The sequence below is a fragment of the Lytechinus variegatus genome, chromosome 6, assembly GCF_018143015.1.
Source record: "Lytechinus variegatus isolate NC3 chromosome 6, Lvar_3.0, whole genome shotgun sequence".
Taxonomy (NCBI): domain Eukaryota; kingdom Metazoa; phylum Echinodermata; class Echinoidea; order Temnopleuroida; family Toxopneustidae; genus Lytechinus; species Lytechinus variegatus.
The window spans coordinates 29,504,867-29,523,573 of NC_054745.1; the positions used below are offsets into that span (position 1 = coordinate 29,504,867).

The following is an 18,707-nucleotide window of genomic DNA, read 5'->3' on the forward strand; positions in this document are numbered from 1 at the left end:
TGTCACATAATTTTACCCTTTCATACTTTTTTGAAGCTGGATATTCCGCTATTCATTATTTTGTTTGTCAGTGCAATTTATCATTGTTTGCCCGTACTAGAAAAAAACAACCTTTGTTTTCCCCCCTTCATATTGTGTGAACTCTATGTTCCCAATTTTTGTTTCCTTTTTCATATACTAGCACTAAAAAATATCTAAAAAATATGCATCTTCATTAGACATTTTTCAATAAACATGGCACATTAATCACTGCAAGAAATATGAATACATAATGAGTTCAACACACAGTTCTCAAAACCACCATTGCGAATTCAGGGACCCGTCTTACAAAGAGTTGCGCAAGATCTGATCAACCACAACTATGGACGGCCAGCAACATCATCATTTAAAATGGATGTTTGCCATAAATAGTTTCTAGATATGCTATAGATTCATGCATTCATCGTTTTCTTGAATTTCCAATTGCTTCTCTTTGTTTACAAAGGACATTGTGCACACTTTTTGTAGAAAGAATTATGACATTGCTGGATTTCCGTACAGTTGAGGTTGAACAGATCAATCGTAACTCTTTGTAAGGCAGGCTTGGGTTCTGTTTCATAAAGACTTGTTATAGTAACAAATGCACAATTTCTATAACAAATTTTCCATCAGCCAATCAGAAAGAATGATTTCAGTAGCTTTTAACTGTTATTGCAAAGTTGTTATTGTAACAAGTTTTATGAAACTGACCCCAGGTGGGTGTTTCATAAAGCTGTTCGTACGTAAAGTAAGTTAAGAGCGACAATAAGAACGACTGGTGATCCTTTCTTACGCACTAAATTATCTCCAATGAACACGCAATAGGAATATCATTTACCATAAGAAAGGATCCCGGTCATGTTTAAAGTCACTCTTGAATTACAAACAGTTTTATGAAATGGCCCCCTGGCCATAAAATGAAAGGTCAAGTCCACCCCAGATAAATTTTGATTTTGGTATAAACAGAAAAATCAAACAAGCATGATGCTGAAAATTCCATCAAAATCGGATGTAAAATTACAAAATAATGACATTTTAAAGTTTCGCTTATTTTTCACAAAACAGTTATAAGCAACTCAATGACATGCAAATTAGACTTTTGATGATGTCCCTCACTAATTCTTTTGTTTTTTTATTGTTTGAATTAAAAAATATTTCATTTTTTACGGATTGGACAATTATGACCAGCTTGACTGAACCATTTAATGCTAATGACACATGTTCAGTGAGGAACTAATCTTTGTTTCACTTGACAATGAGAAAATGAGAAAAATATCACATTTAATATAATGAAAAACAAAAGAAATAGGGAGTGGATGACGTCATCAGTTTCATCATTTCCATAATGACTAGGATGTGCATATAACTGTTATGTGAAATTAAGCGAAACTTCTAAATGTCACAACTTTCTTATTTTACATCCGATTTTGATGAAATTTTCAGTGTTATGCTTGTTGGATTTTTCTCATTTTATTCAAATGAGTTTTTTATTGGGGTGGACTTGTCTTCTGAAGTCGCCCTTAAATAAACAGACAGTTTCATGAAATGGCTCTACGGCCTTTAAGATTAAAGGTAAATGCCAGTTTTGGTAACTATATCAAAATGAGTTCGTACAGAATCCAATTAAATGATCACCAAAGTGTCTGTTTGTATAAATAAAACATACATGCCAAAGGATTCTGGAAGAAATTGTGTAATTGCTGAGAAATCAGCAAATAAGCACAGGATTCGGGTCAAGCGTCAGGCCCGACATTCAGAGCAATGATTATACACTGTCCCACGTGCGCTTATCTGTGTTGGGGATCTTCTGTGTGAATATGTTTCACTGTAGATTTCAAGACTTCACAAAGTTCAGTCTATGTGACTGTACCAGATCTACATCCTCGATGAAATACTGACAATTAAGCCTGGTTTTACACACTTTCTCATGAAATCAGTGTTTACTGCAACTACTGGCGTTTCTCTTTAAGCAATCTTACCTCGCCATTTTCTCCTGTCCGTGGATCGATGTAGAGATCATATCGGACGCTGCTTGGCTTAATGGCATCCACAAGGTCCAGTATAGGCAGGGAATCGGCGATTCGTGGATCTTTGAAGCTATTGATCTTGGAGGATTTCCCTGCTTCTTCGAGCTAACCAGAAAACACAAGATAAATCAAAATATGGCTTGTTAACCTCTTGAATGATTCATTATTGGAGCGGTTTACCGGGGCCTCGTTTCATTAAGAGCTGATATGATAGCAACTTTTTTGGGGAATATCAACCACCCTGATAACAGTGAAAATTCAGTTTTTTGATTGGCTTTTCCAATGACGACTGACGTTGCAGCAATAATTGCGATTGTAGTAACTTTTAATGAAATGGGTTAAGATCAAGTATCTGCAGAGAATCGGCGATTCTTGGATCTGATTCTCGAGGTTTTCCCTGCATCTCAAGCTTACTAGAAAATGCAAGATAAATCACAATATGTCTCAAATTATTTACTACTGGATCAGGTTTACCAGATCGACTATCCACAGAAAATCACCGATTCCTGGATCTTTAAAACTACTGTTTATTGAGGTTCTCCCTGCGTCTCAAGCTACCCCGAAAATGCAAGATAAATCATATTATGACTTTTTAACTTCTCAAATTATTACTACTGGATCAGGTTTACCAGATCGACTATCCACAGATGATCACCGATTCCTGGATCTTTAAAACTACTGTTTATTGAGGTTCTCCCTGCGTCTCAAGCTACCCCGAAAATGCAAGATAAATCATATGACTTTTTAACTTCTCAAATTACTACTACTGGATCAGGTTTACCAGATTGACTATCCACAGAAAATCATTAATTCCTGGATCTTTAAAACTATTGTTTATTGAGGTTCTCCCTGCGTCTCAAGTTACCCCGAAAATGCAAGATAAATCATATTATGACTTTTTAACTTCTCAAATTATTTACTACTGGATCAGGTTTACCAGATCGACTATCCACAGAAAATCACAGATTCCTGGATCTTTAAAACTACTGTTTATTGAGGTTCTCCCTGCGTCTCAAGCTACCCCGAAAATGCAAGATAAATCATATTATGACTTTTTAACTTCTCAAATTATTTACTACTGGATCAGGTTTACCAGATCGACTATCCACAGAAAATCATTAATTCCTGGATCTTTAAAACTATTGTTTATTGAGGTTCTCCCTGCGTCTCAAGCTACCCCGAAAATGCAAGATAAATCATATTATGACTTTTTAACTTCTCAAATTATTACTACTGGATCAGGTTTACCAGATCGACTATCCACAGAAAATCATTAATTCCTGGATCTTTAAAACTATTGTTTATTGAGGTTCTCCCTGCGTCTCAAGTTACCCCGAAAAAGCAAGATAAATCATATTATGACTTTTTAACTTCTCAAATTATTACTACTGGATCAGGTTTACCAGATCGACTATCCACAGAAAATCATTAATTCCTGGATCTTTAAAACTACCGTTTATTGAGGTTTTCCCAACATCAAGCTAACCTGGGCCCCACAACACAAAGTCTAGAGATTACTCGCTAAATGAAATGGCCTATCAAGAGTATCGTTGCATGCACATTTTACCCAGTAGACTGGAGGATCTGCATACATTGTGTGCGGGAATGACTAACTGGATCCAATGACCGGGGCAATAATAATTCTGTAAAAGCACTTTAGATACATATAATGTACCAAAATATTTGTTAAACCATGCGGTGTCATACAAATAATCAATTCTTATGAGTGCCATCATTCAAAATATCACATTCGGTGCAAGTTTGAGCAGTCTATTTATCTCCGCTTTGCGTCATTGAAAAGCCTGCTCAAACTTGCACCGAATGTAATGTTCGAAAGGTCGAACGAATGACAGAACATTGTAGATTTGTTTCAATCAACACCTTATTTGTACGCATAGTTTAACCAGGGAAGTGGGGTATGGTTCCCTGGTCCAAATAATCAAGGAAAAGAAAGAATAGGGCTAGCTCGGGTCTTTCTTTAGAATTTCATTTTGCTGAATTGTATACCTGCGCGTGGTGGTGTATGCAGCGCGGTGATGCAGGTACGTGCATGCAGGTAGGCACAGAGCATGGTATGGTACGTTGAGTTTGCGATTTATGGCACTGCTGGTTCCCTCGCTCGAGAATGCAATAGTGGACTACTGTCCCGCTGGCACATTTGGAGGAGTGTGCAATAGTCGACTATTGTGCGGGTGTCATGTTTTGGCGTGCTATAGCCGATTCCTCTGAATGTCATGTGATGCGCATTCATCCAATCAGTTGACGAGGATCTATGTATGTGTTGTATAAAGCATGATATTGCATGGTAAGTTTGAACATTATTAAAGGACAAGTCCACCCCAACAAAAACATGATTTGAACAAAAAGAGAAAAATTCAACAAGCATAACACTGAAAATTTCATCAAAATCGGATGTCAAATAAGAAAGATATGACATTTCAAAATTTCGCTTTATTTCTCAAAATCAGTTATATGAACGAGCCAGCTACATCCAAATGAGAGAGTCGATGATGTCATTCACTCACTATTTCTTTTGTTTTTTATTGTTTGAAATATGAAATATTTTGATTTTCTCATCATTGTCATGTGAAATGAAGTTTCATTCCTCCCTGATCACGTGGAATTCCATTATTTTAACATTTTGTGCTTCAGGCAAGGAGGTCCTAATCGTCAAATTCGTAAAAATTGAAATATTGTATAATTCAAACAATAAAAAACAAAAGAAATAGTGAGTGAGTGACATCATCAACTCTCTCATTTGGATGTAACTGGCTCGTTCATATATCTATTTTGTTAAAAATAAGTGAAACTTTGAAATGTCATAACTTTCTTATTTTACATCCGATTTTGATGAAATCTTCAGCATTGTGCTTGTCTGATTTTTCTCTTTTGATTCAAATCAACATTTTTCTGAGGTGGACTTGACCTTTAAAGCACATGAGGAATTTGTCAGAATTCAGTGCATTGCGCAATAGGCTCTGATATTGCACAGGCAAGCCATGCTGACCAAAGTATGCATTTTGATGTACTGCTAAAAGACCATATAAAGATGAATAATAATATACAAATAGGCCCGAGTGTGATGGATTTCGCAGGAGGTGAAAGGATAGTCTCGTTCTTTTTATCGAATGCAAAATGTCATGCCATTGCACGAATATTCGCTATTTTTGTTGGACAATGCCTCGGAAGTAAAAAATAAACAAGTGGAATGCCTCTGGCCGTCTCACCTGCATCACGCGGTTCAATATAGCAGCAGTGCTGACTTTGAATACTACTCTAACTCGCACAAGATGTTCAGTGAAACATGGTTACTCTTATGTCCACTTTTTATGAACTAGACCAATAAACTAACAGAGATATGATGGTTATTCAACAGATACACCCAATTCGGCCAAAGTTCATTGACCTTTGACCTTGGTCATGTGACCTGAAACACGCACAGGATGTTCAGTGATACTTGATTACTCTAATGTCCAAGTTTAACGAACTAGACCAATAAACTTTCAAAGTTATGATGGTAATTCAACAGATACCCCCAATTCGGCCAAAGTTCATTGACCCTAAATGACCTTTGACCTTGATCATGTGACCTGAAACTCGAACAGGATGTTCAGTGATACTTGATTACTCTTATGTACAAGTTTCATGAATCAGATCCATAAACTTTCAAAGTTATGATGGTAATTCAACAGATACACCCAATTCGGCCAAAGTTCATTGACCTTGGTCATGTGACCTGAAACGCACACAGGATGTTCAGTGATACTTGATTACTCTAATGTCCAAGTTTAACGAACTAGACCAATAAACTTTCAAAGTTATGATGGTAATTCAACAGATACCCCCGATTCGGCCAAAGTTCATTGACCCTAAATGACCTTTGACCTTAATCATGAGACCTGAAACTTGCACAAAATTTTCAGTGATGCTTGATTACTATTATGTCTAAGTTTCATGAATCAGATCCATAAACTTTCAAAGTTATGATGGGAATTCAACAGATATCCCCAATTCGGCCAAAGTTCATTGACCCTAAATGACCTTTGAGCTTGGTCATGTGACGTGAAACTCATGCAGGATGTTCAGTGATACTTGATTAACCTTATGTCCAAGTTTCATGAACTAGGTCCATATATTTTCTAAGTTATGATGACATTTCAAAAACTTAACCTCAGGTTAAGATTTCGATGTTGAGTCCTCCAACATGGTCTAAGTTCATTGACCCTAAATGACCTTTGACCTTGGTCATGTGACATGAAACTCTAGTAGGATGTTCAGTAATACTTGATTAACCTTATGGCCAAGTTTTATTAACTAGGTCCATATACAATCTAAGTTATGACGTCATTTCAAAAACTTAACCTCAGGTTAAGATTTGATGTTGACGCCGCCGCCGCCGTCGGAAAAGCGGCGCCTATAATAGTCTCACTTTGCTTCGCAGGTGAGACAAAAAAATTATCAATTGTTCCCTATGTTTATCTAGAGAAATGAGAAAGATGATTGAGAAAAAAAAAGCACAATCCCTCGAATATACATGGGAGTGTTTCATCAACATTAACATCCGACAATTTGTCAGATCTGACATCTTTCCATGAATTTGACTGGCTGAGAGGCACTGTTCCTATGGTAACTGTCGGATAAAATGGGACTTGTCGGATAAAACATCCAACAAGTCCTTTCATGAAACGCTCCCCTGATCTGCAGTAAGCAATGTGCATTTAGTCAGTAAGCCCTACATGGGATACACTTGCATTTATTCATCAAGCGCAATGAATTGAATACGTCAAGATCGCGCAAAAGTACATTTTGGACTGTACAGGTGCAAAGGTAAGTAGGCGTTGTATGATATCTTATAACCAACTCCAGAGCATGCACTATTACAGACTATTTACCTTTGTATTTGCCCAGCTGACGATCTGTTGATCACTAAGGGGCTTGTCACTCTGGTTGATCTCCTGTAGCATACGCAGTGTATAGGCTCTCAACAGCTGCCATACAACAGCTGGACAAAACAAAATAAAAACAAACAAAAAAGGAACAAATCAAAATTAAGTCAATTCAACAGCCTAAAATGGGGCATCGCAAGGAAGTTTTGTTCCAATTCCAAATCAAGCACAAGAACTGTTCCAAAAATAACTTGTGTGTGTTAATTCTTATTATTACCTGAATGAGGCATTTTGGAGACATGATATAAACGCGTATTTTGTCTGGCTAACTGGTTAACTCAACATAAACTACGTCACAATGGCTCGTTCAGCGATCAGCTGAATGACGAGTGACCATAACAACAGCTTGACAAAACAAAATAAAAACAAACAAAAAAGGAACAAATCAAAATTAAGTCAATTCAACAGCCTAAAATGGGGCATCGCAAGGAAGTTTTGTTCCAATTCCAATTCAAGCACAAGAACTGTTCCAAAAATAACTTGTGTGTGTTAATTCTTAATATTGCCCTCAGTGATGTGTACATATATATAATATCAGGCTATTTTTCGGGTTTGTGAAAACTGTTCCAAAGGTGCCTTGTGCGTGTTAATAAAAGCAATATTGACTGGCCTCAGGGCGATACGACATATATTGCCTAAATCGTAGACTAGGGTGATATCAATTTAGTGAAGGCGATATATGTCCTTTTGCCCCCAGGCCAGTCGATATTGTTATTATTAACCAAATCAGACGTCTAGAGCAAAAATCTTTAAAGTTTAAGAATCGGAATCTATTTTGTCATGTTGAGCAGACTGGGCCTCTGAACTTTGCCATTGTGACGTAATAGAAATGACACCTCCCCGGCCTGGGGACGCATTATCTAGCGTTGTCTCAACTTGATTAGCAATGTGACGTATAGCACTGCGCGGTCTAAGGTCGCATACAAAAGTGCGTAGAATACCCGGATGTTAACTCTGCCTTAATTATTGCCCGCTACATTTACACGCATTTTCTCATTGACTTTCCTGAGCGGGCAGTAAATTTGTCCGTGGTTAAACAAATTGAAATTCATTGACCGACAACTTTATCCCAGTCATAAACAGGCAACAATATAGTAAACCTGCCCTGCTTAGATGTCTGATACGTTTCATACATGTAATTCTTGATATTGCTGTCAGTGGTGTGTATTATTTGTATAATATCAAGTTATTTGCCATTAGAGAAAAAGTAGGCAAGATAACGAAAATCAGGGTCGTTTGGCGCATCAATAATATCAACTTAAGAATTTAAAGTGTGTACTTGGTGTAGCAAAGGTAATCAATAATGGGACCATGGCATGAATGATGTTTTACTACGCCATTTGCCAGTAAATATAAGACAAACCTGGGCAAAATAATGAAAACCAGGGTCGGCTGACAGATATTTGGGGGTCAAATTTGAATAAAATAAAAGTTGGCAGGTTTGACAATGGTCAGATCGTAGCAAATTTTTTGTTTGCCTTACCGAGAGTGAGGGTGACAGTTCCATCACAGATGTCCTGCCCTCCGATTCCAACAAGAGAGAAATTCATTTTGCGTCCAAGCTCGACGCAGTAGTTACAGTTCTCAATCTTCTTCATCTTAGCAGCCATCTTGTACGGAGGTCTGTTGACCTTTTCCCAGTTGACGATACCAGGGTTGACAATGTCAAACAGCTAATTAATAAGAATAGTAGCGATAATAATAATAATGATAACAATGATAATAGTAATAATGATAATAACATTGTCATCATCATCACTCATTATCATCAAAATCATCCATCATCATTATAAGAATCAATGCCACCGAATATCCTAATTATCATCATCACCATCATTACTATTACCACCATCATTACCATGTCATCATCTTCACCATCATCATCCACTTCATCATCAGCATCATCATTAACATCCTGATCACCATCATCATTGTCATCATCACCATCACCATCATCATCATCATCATCCTCCTCCTCATCACCATCATCATCTTCATAATCATCGCCATCATCATCTTCATCATCACCATCATCATCATCTTCATCATCAAGATCATCATCATCATCATCACCATCATCATCATTTTATCATCTTCATCTTCATCGTCATCATCATCACCACCATCACCACTACCATCTTCATCATGATCACCAACACCACAATCATCATCACCATCATCATCTGAATGCAACCCCTTCACTGCAGACATCACTGACCTCTAAAAGGACGAGACCATTGGACAGATCGCTGTAAAGGTGATTCACATATGGTTTCACGTTCAGACTGTTCATCCAGTTACGGTATGCTAATTATCGAAAGATAAAACAACAACAAATGGTCACTGGACTGTTCTAACCGGCGACACAACATTTGCTCCAGCGACAATTGCCCTGGGCTTTGTTTGTTTCGTGTAAAGGTATAGGCCCGTATTCTGATAGCAGGTTTGACTTAAACTCAGGTTTAAAGTTGTGGTTTAAGTATGGGAAGCCAAGAGTATCAACATTTTTATTAAGTTGTATGTTTCTTATGTTTACTGTGCTCTTTCCTGATTCATCGATGGTGAAGACAATCATCTATTCATACTTCCTGGACAATTATGCATGATTTGAGAGCTGAATGAGCGGAAGTATGTTATCTCTACTGTTAGTGATTTATGTAACAATTGGCTATCCATACTTAAACCACAACTTTAAACCTGGGTTTAAGTTAAACCTGCTATCAGAATACGGGCCATAGGGTTAGGATTGCAATAGGGTTTTATGTTATGTTTAGGGTTAACTTCAGGATAGGGTATAGTGTTAAATCCAGGGTTGAAGTTGGTCATTCCATTCATGTGTGGAATTTGCAGTGGAGCAATTATCGCCGGAGCAAATGTCATGGAATCGTTAAAACAATATTACGGTACATTATTTACAAGAAGACAAAACAACAAATGGTCATTGGGCTTTCAAAGCCATATCATGGTATGTGACTTTAAAGGAAGACAAAACAACAAATGGTAGCTTGGCTGTTCAAACATTTAGGTATGAAATTTACAAGAAGACAATACAAAAGATGGTCGCTGGCTGTTAAAACCATATCACGGTACGTTATTTAAAAGACAATAATACAACAAATGGTTACTGGACTGGAATGAACAATATTATAAATGGATGTTATTTACAAGATATAACAACAAATCTTAGCTTGGCTGATAAAACCTCGTATCTCAAAATCAAAAGGAAGACAGTTCAAAATGTCTATAGGAATGTTACAGTTTAGGCTGATTTCTTAATACAATTTTATTTAGCAAGAAATGTACCTTGTGGGCAATACATGTAGTTACTCTACATGTGGAATCGTATCCATTATGAAATATAATCCGCAAATGATTCAGCACATGTATGTTCATTCAACACAGACTGTTTCAGGAGAATGACATCACACATAAAGTGCATGCTGAAATGTGACACAATTATCTGCATGCATCTATTGTTTTAGCCGATGTGTACTTCAGTAATAACATTGATATCGTCAATTGTAGCCTGTAATATTAATCAAGGGTCTTTAAAATTCCAATTCCAATCAAGCCATGGGAAGGACTGGTTACACTATGGCGCCCTCAGTGCCAAGAATATGACAATGTTGCTTCAGAGCGATGTCCCTCAGCAGAGTATGAAATAATTTTCATGATTTTCCTTTTTTCTACATTCAGGAAATTTCAGAATTTCCGGGGCTATATTTCTTTGGACTACCTTTAGCGGGTAACAAGCAATTATGGCAGCAAAAGCAAATAACACTATTCTGCCAAGCCTTCATTACATGTATATTGATTTTCTAAATAATATTGAATAATGTTTGTGAAAGATCTTAGGGTCAATGGTTGCCTTAAAACAAGCATTTGGGGGGAATTTCAGGGCCCCGTTTTACAAAGAGTTACGATCCATCCGATTAATCACATCTATGGACGGCCAGCAACATCAACATCTAACAAGTGGAATGCCTCTGGCCGTCTCACCTGCATCACGCGGTTCAATATAGCAGCAGTGCTGACTTTGAAAACTACTCTAACTCGCACAAGATGTTCAGTGATACATGGTTACTCTTATGTCCACTTTTTATGAACTAGACCAATAAACTTACAGAGATATGATGGTTATTCAACAAAACCCCAACATGGCCAAAGTTCATTGACCTTACATGACCTTTGACCTTGATCATGCGACCTGAAACTCGCGCAGTATGTTCAGTGATACTTGATTACTCTTATGTCCAAGTTTCATGAATCAGATCCATAAACTTTCAAAGTTATGATGGTAATCTAACAGATACACCCAATTCGGCCAAATTTCATTGACCTTTGACCTTGGTCATGCGACCTGAAATGCGCACAGGATGTTCAGTGATATTTGATTACTCTAATGTCCAAGTTTAACGAACTAGACCAATAAACTTTCAAAGTCATGATGGTTATTCAACAGATACCCCCCATTCGGCCAAAGTTCATTGACCCTAAATGACCTTTGACCTTAATCATGAGACCTGAAACTTGCACAAAATGTTCAGTGATGCTTGTTTACTATTGTGTCCAAGTTTCATGAATCAGATCCATAAACTTTCAAAGTTATGATGGGAATTCAACAGATACCCCCAATTCGGCCAAAGTTCATTGACCCTAAATGACCTTTGACCTTGGTCATGTGACATAAAACTCAAGCAGGATGTTCAGTAATACTTGATTAACCTTATGTCCAAGTTTCATGAACTAGGTCCATATACTTTCTAAGTTATGATGTCATTTCAAAAACTTAACCTCAGGTTAAGATTTGATGTTGACGCCGCCGCCGCCGCCGTCGGAAAAGCGGCGCCTATAGTCTCACTCTGCTACGCAGGTGAGACAAAAATGCAAATTTGTTCAAAATATTTTATAGATATGATGTAAATTCATACATTTATCTTTCTCCTGAAGATTCAGAGTGGTTCTCTTTGTGGAGACTGTGCGAATTCTTTGTAGAGAACAAGCCAAAAGACAGTTTGTGTCTCGCCCACTTATGAAAATAACCAGAAATATCGCGATTTGCGAGGGCATGCAAGAGAATTATATCGAAACTTCATTGTGAAATGACTGGGTTGGAATAACACTTGTCATAAGAGCCTTGCACATAAACTTTAATGTTGACCTGAAAATGACCTTTGACCTTACCATGTGACCTCCGACTGCAGCATAACATGCAGGTCCCCCAAGTCCATCTACCAACCAAGTTTGGTTGAAAAGCGACTTACGGTTGCGGAGTTAGGTGTCATAAGAGAGTCTTGCATGTAAACTTTAACGTTGACCTGAAAATGACCTTTGACCTTACCATGTGACCTCAGACTGCAGCATAACATGCAGGTCCCCCAAGTCCATCTACCATCCAAGTTTGGTTGAAAAGCAACTTACGGTTGCGGAGTTATGTGTCTTTACAGGTTTATGACGGACGGACGACGATGATGGTAGTCATTGCATTTGGATCCCTAAGTTTCGCCCTCACCTCTGGTGGGCGAGACAAAAATTATGACACTGATGCATTTCCATAAAGATATGATTGATTGGATCAATCGTAACTCTTTGTAAGATAGGGCCCTGGGGTGATTTGGGCTGTTAGGAGGCCGAAATTGCCATGTCACGTCAATAGATACGTAAAAATATATAAATACATATATATATATATATATATATATATATGCCTACATTCTACATAAGGGCGAAGTCTGTGAATGGGTTGGGTTTATTCAATTATAATACACATATAGACGTAAATATGAAGGTAGAGGGCATTCAAGGCACATTACGAACATTGAAAGAAGACCAAAAAAAATCACCTGAAACACAGATGTAGAAAAATATATAAGTATATGAATAAAATATAATTCTGACTTACTTTTCTCCTCCCGCGTTTCTTCAACGTTTTCATACTCCATTTCCTCTGAGGGGACCAGGCCGTGGTGGTGGTTGAAGAGATTAGCCACGAAAGCCATATTCAGCTTGGAGTTCCCAGAAACAATATCCTACAAAAAAAAACAATACCAATCATTTAGCCAGGTTACGCGTTTCATGAACTGTTCTCCCATAAAACACTTATGTTCTTATTTTACCTTCTCCATTCTCATTTGCCGAGTGCCTGACAAGAAGGCAGAAGGACCCATTTTTCATTTACATGTAAAGTGGTACCCTGGGCTGAAAATATTTATATCTAAATGAATAGAGTAAAATTCACAGAGCAAAATGTTGAAAATTTCATCAAAATCGGACAACAAATAACAAAATCATTGAATATTAAAAAAATAGCAATATTTTATGAGAGCATTTTCTACCAGAATCATTTGGCACGTCTGGGCCCCCTTAACACGAATGTTAGGGATGGAATGTACACTTGATTTTATGCGATTAATTGTACATTACATGGTAGTCAATGCAATTGATGGTAGTCACTGCAATTGATGGTAGTCGATGCAATCGATGGTAGTCGATGCAATCGATGGTAGTCGATGCAATCGATGGTAGTCGATGCAATCGATGGTAGTCGATGCAATCGATGGTAGTCGATGCAATTGATGGTAGTCGATGCAATTGATGGTAGTCGATGCAATTGATGGTAGTCGATGCAATTGATGGTAGTTGATGCAATTGATGGTAGTCAATGCAATTGATCATAATCAATGCAATTAATCGTGATCAATGCAATTGATCACAATCAATGTTCTAGAACATGAAACCATTGATATATAACAAGGCAAAAGCGATTTTGTGTCTCTGCCACTTATGAAAATAACCAGAAATATTGTGACTTGCGAGAGCACGCAACAGAATTGTATCGAAACTTCATTGTGAAATGACTGGGATGGAATAACACTTGTCATAAGAGTCTTGCACGTAAACTTTAATGTTGACCTGAAAATGACCTTTGGCCTTAACATGTGACCTCCGGCAGCAGCATAAGATGCAGGTCCCCAAAGTCCATCTATCATCCAAGTTTGGTTTAAAAGTGACTTACAGTTGCGAAGTTAGGTGCCATAAGAGAGTCTTGCATGTAAACTTTAAGGTTGACCTGAAAATGACCTTAGACCTGACCATGTGACCTCCGACTGCAGCCTGACATGCAGGTTTCCGAAGGCCATCTACCATCCAAGTTAGGTTGAAAAGTGACTTGCGGTTGCGGAGTTAGGTGTCATAAGAGTCTTGCATGTAAACGTTTAACGTTGACCTGAAAATGACCTTTGACCTTAACCATGTGACCTTCGACTGCAGCATATCATGCAGGTCCCCCTAGTCCATCTACCAACTAAGTTTGGTTTAAAAGTGACTTGCGGTTGTGGAGTTATTTCTCATAAGGTTTGTGACGGACGGATGGACGACATTTGGATCCCTAAGTCTCGTCTTCACCTCTGGTGGGCGAGACTACAACTGGATAGAGCGACAATGCACTCTACCCAGGGGTCACCGGAAACACTTTAGCGTACTCCAAAAGGTCGAGCATGCACAGAGTTCCACACCTTTTTTCGGCTGCGAGTGCATACATGTATGTGCCATGTTGTTTCTTATGTGTTAGTGTGGCCCCATATACTGCTAGTTGTGTAATGGAGTACTTTTCATGTACATGTAGCCTCAACGTTGTGTGTGCGGCAGCATATATCAATGAAACAACATCCGTGACCTACCTTCGGTGTGACAAATGCTCTGCAATCAAGAAGTTCAGCATTGTTAAGGACCTCTTCGGCACGAGAATCCATACTCTGATATTTGACAAAAGAAAGACACAAACAAGGAAAACCAAATTAACAAAAAAAGTTAATAACAATTGTACATTTATGTTGTGCGAAATCCTTATTATAAATGAATGAATAGAAAATTATTCAAAAAATAATAAAAATTATCACCCGTATCAGACATCTGAGCTGGTCATTTACAAAACCGTATTGCCCTAGATTCATAAATATCGGGAAGGGATAGGTATATTATTTGTATTTTCCTCGGTCTCATTGCGCATATTTACTTTGCATGCAGAGACGACGCAAAATATACCTTTGTATTTTCCCTGGTCTCACATCCGGGCATTTGTGGATGCGTATAAAGAGATACGCTTCATAGGATCTGCGCGCCAACAATATACGTCATAATAAAGACACCACTGGATCCAAGCGCTTGCAAGTACGTCATAATGGTAAAGTGCAGAGCCTAGACCCTTATATTAACAAGACAACTATTTTAAAAAGAAATATCACCATTATCACGATTTTTGCTCTAGATATCTGATTTGGATGATAATAAAAATATTGACTGGCTCTTCTTTCGGGGAACATCAAATATATTGCCCTTAAAAGCCCCATATTGCCCTCGTCTAAAGACTCGGGCCAATATGATTCTTTTGCTGGCAATATATTTGATGTTCCCCTCAAGGCCAGTCAATATTATATAAATATTTTGAAAATCAGAATTCCGATTTAAATCAGGAGAATATCGTGCCTGTAACATTGCTAGGAAAATACCGGAAATTTGATGGAATTGCATGCTCACGTACTAATTTTTCTTTTCAGAAATTACGCATATCTTTCCACAGCCGTTTAGCAAATATTTTTATTCATACATACCGGTCTGTTCATATGAGTGTAGCTTAGTTCAATGTCTTTGGGAGCTATCTGTCTCATTAGGCAGTAATACACCTCCGAATCCTTGATGTCCTCGGAAAAGTTTTTGATGCGGCGAGTAGATCCTGTAATTAATTGATTTGGGGAAAAAATAGTTATATGGGTGTTCTGGGCGATTTTGCCCCATAAATCCTCAAAAGAGCCCTGGGGGGTGTTTCACAAAGATTTAAGTATGACTTATATCGCTCTTAAATCCTGATGTGTACATGATATGCAACACACCATTTTGCCCCTTTTTGACCAATTTTGACCAATGCGTCATGCCTTTTCTACCACACGCAAATGGGATATAAATGCGACTCTAAGGGTGTGTTTATGCTTCCATTACAAGGACAGAATCAGCGTTTTCAAACGTCGATTCAAAACTCCGATCGTAAATGTGGTTCTGGGAGTGCTGTTTATGCTTAACTTTTCAGAGGCAAAATCACGATCTCCAGCTGGCTTCGCATCATAATTTTCATTGAGCTGGATAGCGAGGTCAAATTGGGCGCGCCTTTTTATGAAAGTTTTTTTTCCAAGTGTTGTTGTTACGTGGAGATAACACGGAGCAACGTGACTGTAAAGTATTTTCCCACGGATTTTCATCTCACCGAAGCATGTACCAAATGACGTCATTTAAACACGTTTACAACCGTGGTTCTGTTTATACTTCCCCAGAAAGTCTGATTCTGGTCAAACGACGTTTACAAACGCACCTTTTTGTGAGTTTACAATCGGCGTTTTGAATCAGCGTTTAAATGAAAGTAAGCATGGACGCAACCATGTTTTGGACTAATCACGTTTGGAAACGCTGATTCTGGCCTGAAAAGTGGAAGCATAGACACAGTCTAAGTCACACTTAAATCTTTGTTAAACACCCCCCTGGAAACTCAAAAAAGAGCCTTGGAAAACCCTCATTCACTGTAATGTTAAAGCATATCCAATGTTGCATATTTACTAAATAAGTTGTGAAAAGAATGACCCGAAAATGAAAATGCATTCAATATGTGTTGTACCTGTTTTCATCATAAGGGAGACACAAGTATGAAAAGAAGAAATAATTATGATTATGTTATAGTTATTATAATCATGATGATTATATGATTTTTATGATTATAATAACATAAGTGGGGATGTGAAAACACCAGCCCACCTAATGAATATTCACGACATTGTGCATATATTTTCACAAAATATTGAGCATAACTTTAAAATTCAATATCTTCATTATTTATTTGTCGGATTTTAATGAAAATTATCGGCAGTTTAGTCAGTGAATTTTGCTATATCAATGTAGTAGACATAATTATATTCAGCCCAAAGTACCTCTTTAAAAAGGGAATATCTGCTACACTATATGCAATCGCAATGTAAGTTCGCATTTATGATTTATACTTGCAAAGATTGCTACTGCCCTTATTCGTATACGTCAGAATAGAAAAAAACAGCAGACGTTTGCTCCATGCTATCGACGCATACATACCAGCACATAAAACTACCCCATTGCGCAACTCATATTAAAGGTATTTTTTAACTTTGTGAGCAGCCGATTTAAAAAATTCTCAAACTAAGATGAAACATGTGTACAAGCGCATGTATTAGAACTAATAAACCCTGAAAACAACCATTACTGAGAATGAAAAGCTAAAACTACAAGGTAAACCCTGATTTTGTAAATAGGTGTCTTATAGACGCCTAAATACTACACATAAGTGTATGGGATAAAATTAAGATGGTGTTTCCGGTCACTTTATATTTCAATTTTTGAAGCACTACATAATTAATTTTCGAACGCAATTTTTTTCTGGGCTTCATGTTTGTAACATATTGCAGACACAGGTGACGAATGTGACCTAGCTCAGATGTTTTTAAAGTCAAACCAATGTTAACCAATCACTTTAAAGCAGCAAGTGACATCAGAATCTGAACCTCACCGTCTTGCTCAAGATGGTAGTTGACCCATCTGATAAGGAGCTCCTCGGGGGACAGTTTCTTGAGATCGTCAAGTGTTTCACCCTCGTTCAGGAGAAGGATCAGCTCAGGCCGGAATTGCAAATCAATATTCGCAAACAGTCCAATCTACGTGGAGGCAATAATAATAATAATAATAATAGGCATTTATATAGCGCCATCTATCTAGAAATATTCTATTCCGAGGCGCGTTGTTATTATTATTACCCCGGCTTTAGCTCGAGCTGCCTCTCAGCGCTCATGCATTCAAGGAATTAATCCTGCCGGGTACCCATTCACCTCACCTGGGTCGAGTGCAGCACAATGTGGATAAATTTCTTGCTGAAGGAAATTACGCCATGGCTGGGATTCGAACCCACGACCCTCTGTTTCAAAGTCAGAAGACTTATCCACTGGGCCACAACGCTCCAGTACAAAAGACAATACAAAAGACAATGAATTATTGCCTTTAAAGGTAAATGCTAGCTTTGGTAACGTTATCAAAATGAGTTCATACAGAATCCAATGAAATGACCACCAAAGTGTCTGTTTGTACATTGTAAAATGTATGTGCCAAAGGATTCTGGAAGAAATTGTGTAATTGCTGAGAAATCAGCAAATAAGCACAGGATTCGGGAAGAGCGTCGGGCCTGACATTCAAAGCAATAATTATACACTGTCCCACGAGCGCTTATCTGAGTTGGGAGATCTTCGGTGTGAACATTATCAGCGTAGATTTCAAGATTTCACAAAGTTCAGTTTATGTAACTGTACCAGATCAAGATCCTCGATGATATACTGACAATTAAGCCTCATTTTACAGACTTTCTCATGAAATCAGTGTTTACTGCAACTACTGGAATTTCTCTTTAATTAGGAGTGGGCTATACATGGGTCAAAAATATTTTTTTTGTAATTTCAATATGGGAACAGCTTTTTCTTATTCCTTGTAATGTATCTCAACATGAAATGACAATATTTTTTGTCTCGTGTCCAAGAAAAAGTGTGCCGGGCCAAAATCCAAAATGGCCACAACTTCTTTATTTGGTGGTCTTTTTCTTTGGTTTTGGTGTCTATTCATATGTATTTGGGGGCAGGCAGGCCATATGTTCTTCCTATAA

At 37.8% G+C, this 18,707-nt stretch overlaps 1 protein-coding gene across 3 annotated transcripts in view; it reads right to left on the reverse strand.

The window, feature by feature from the left end:
- The window catches only part of LOC121417334 (plastin-3-like), a 62,176-nt gene that overhangs the window by 933 nt on the left and 42,536 nt on the right, over window positions 1–18,707 (reverse strand). For all 3 annotated transcript variants that reach the window (XM_041611005.1, XM_041611006.1, XM_041611007.1), the window contains exons 7-14: window positions 17,571–17,715; window positions 15,601–15,722; window positions 14,671–14,745; window positions 12,894–13,020; window positions 9,210–9,298; window positions 8,475–8,664; window positions 6,938–7,047; window positions 1,998–2,150 (exon numbers count right to left, since the gene is read on the reverse strand). In XM_041611005.1, the coding sequence (XP_041466939.1) occupies window positions 1,998–2,150; window positions 6,938–7,047; window positions 8,475–8,664; window positions 9,210–9,298; window positions 12,894–13,020; window positions 14,671–14,745; window positions 15,601–15,722; window positions 17,571–17,715 (1,011 nt within the window). The remainder of the gene's footprint in view (window positions 1–1,997; window positions 2,151–6,937; window positions 7,048–8,474; window positions 8,665–9,209; window positions 9,299–12,893; window positions 13,021–14,670; window positions 14,746–15,600; window positions 15,723–17,570; window positions 17,716–18,707) is intronic.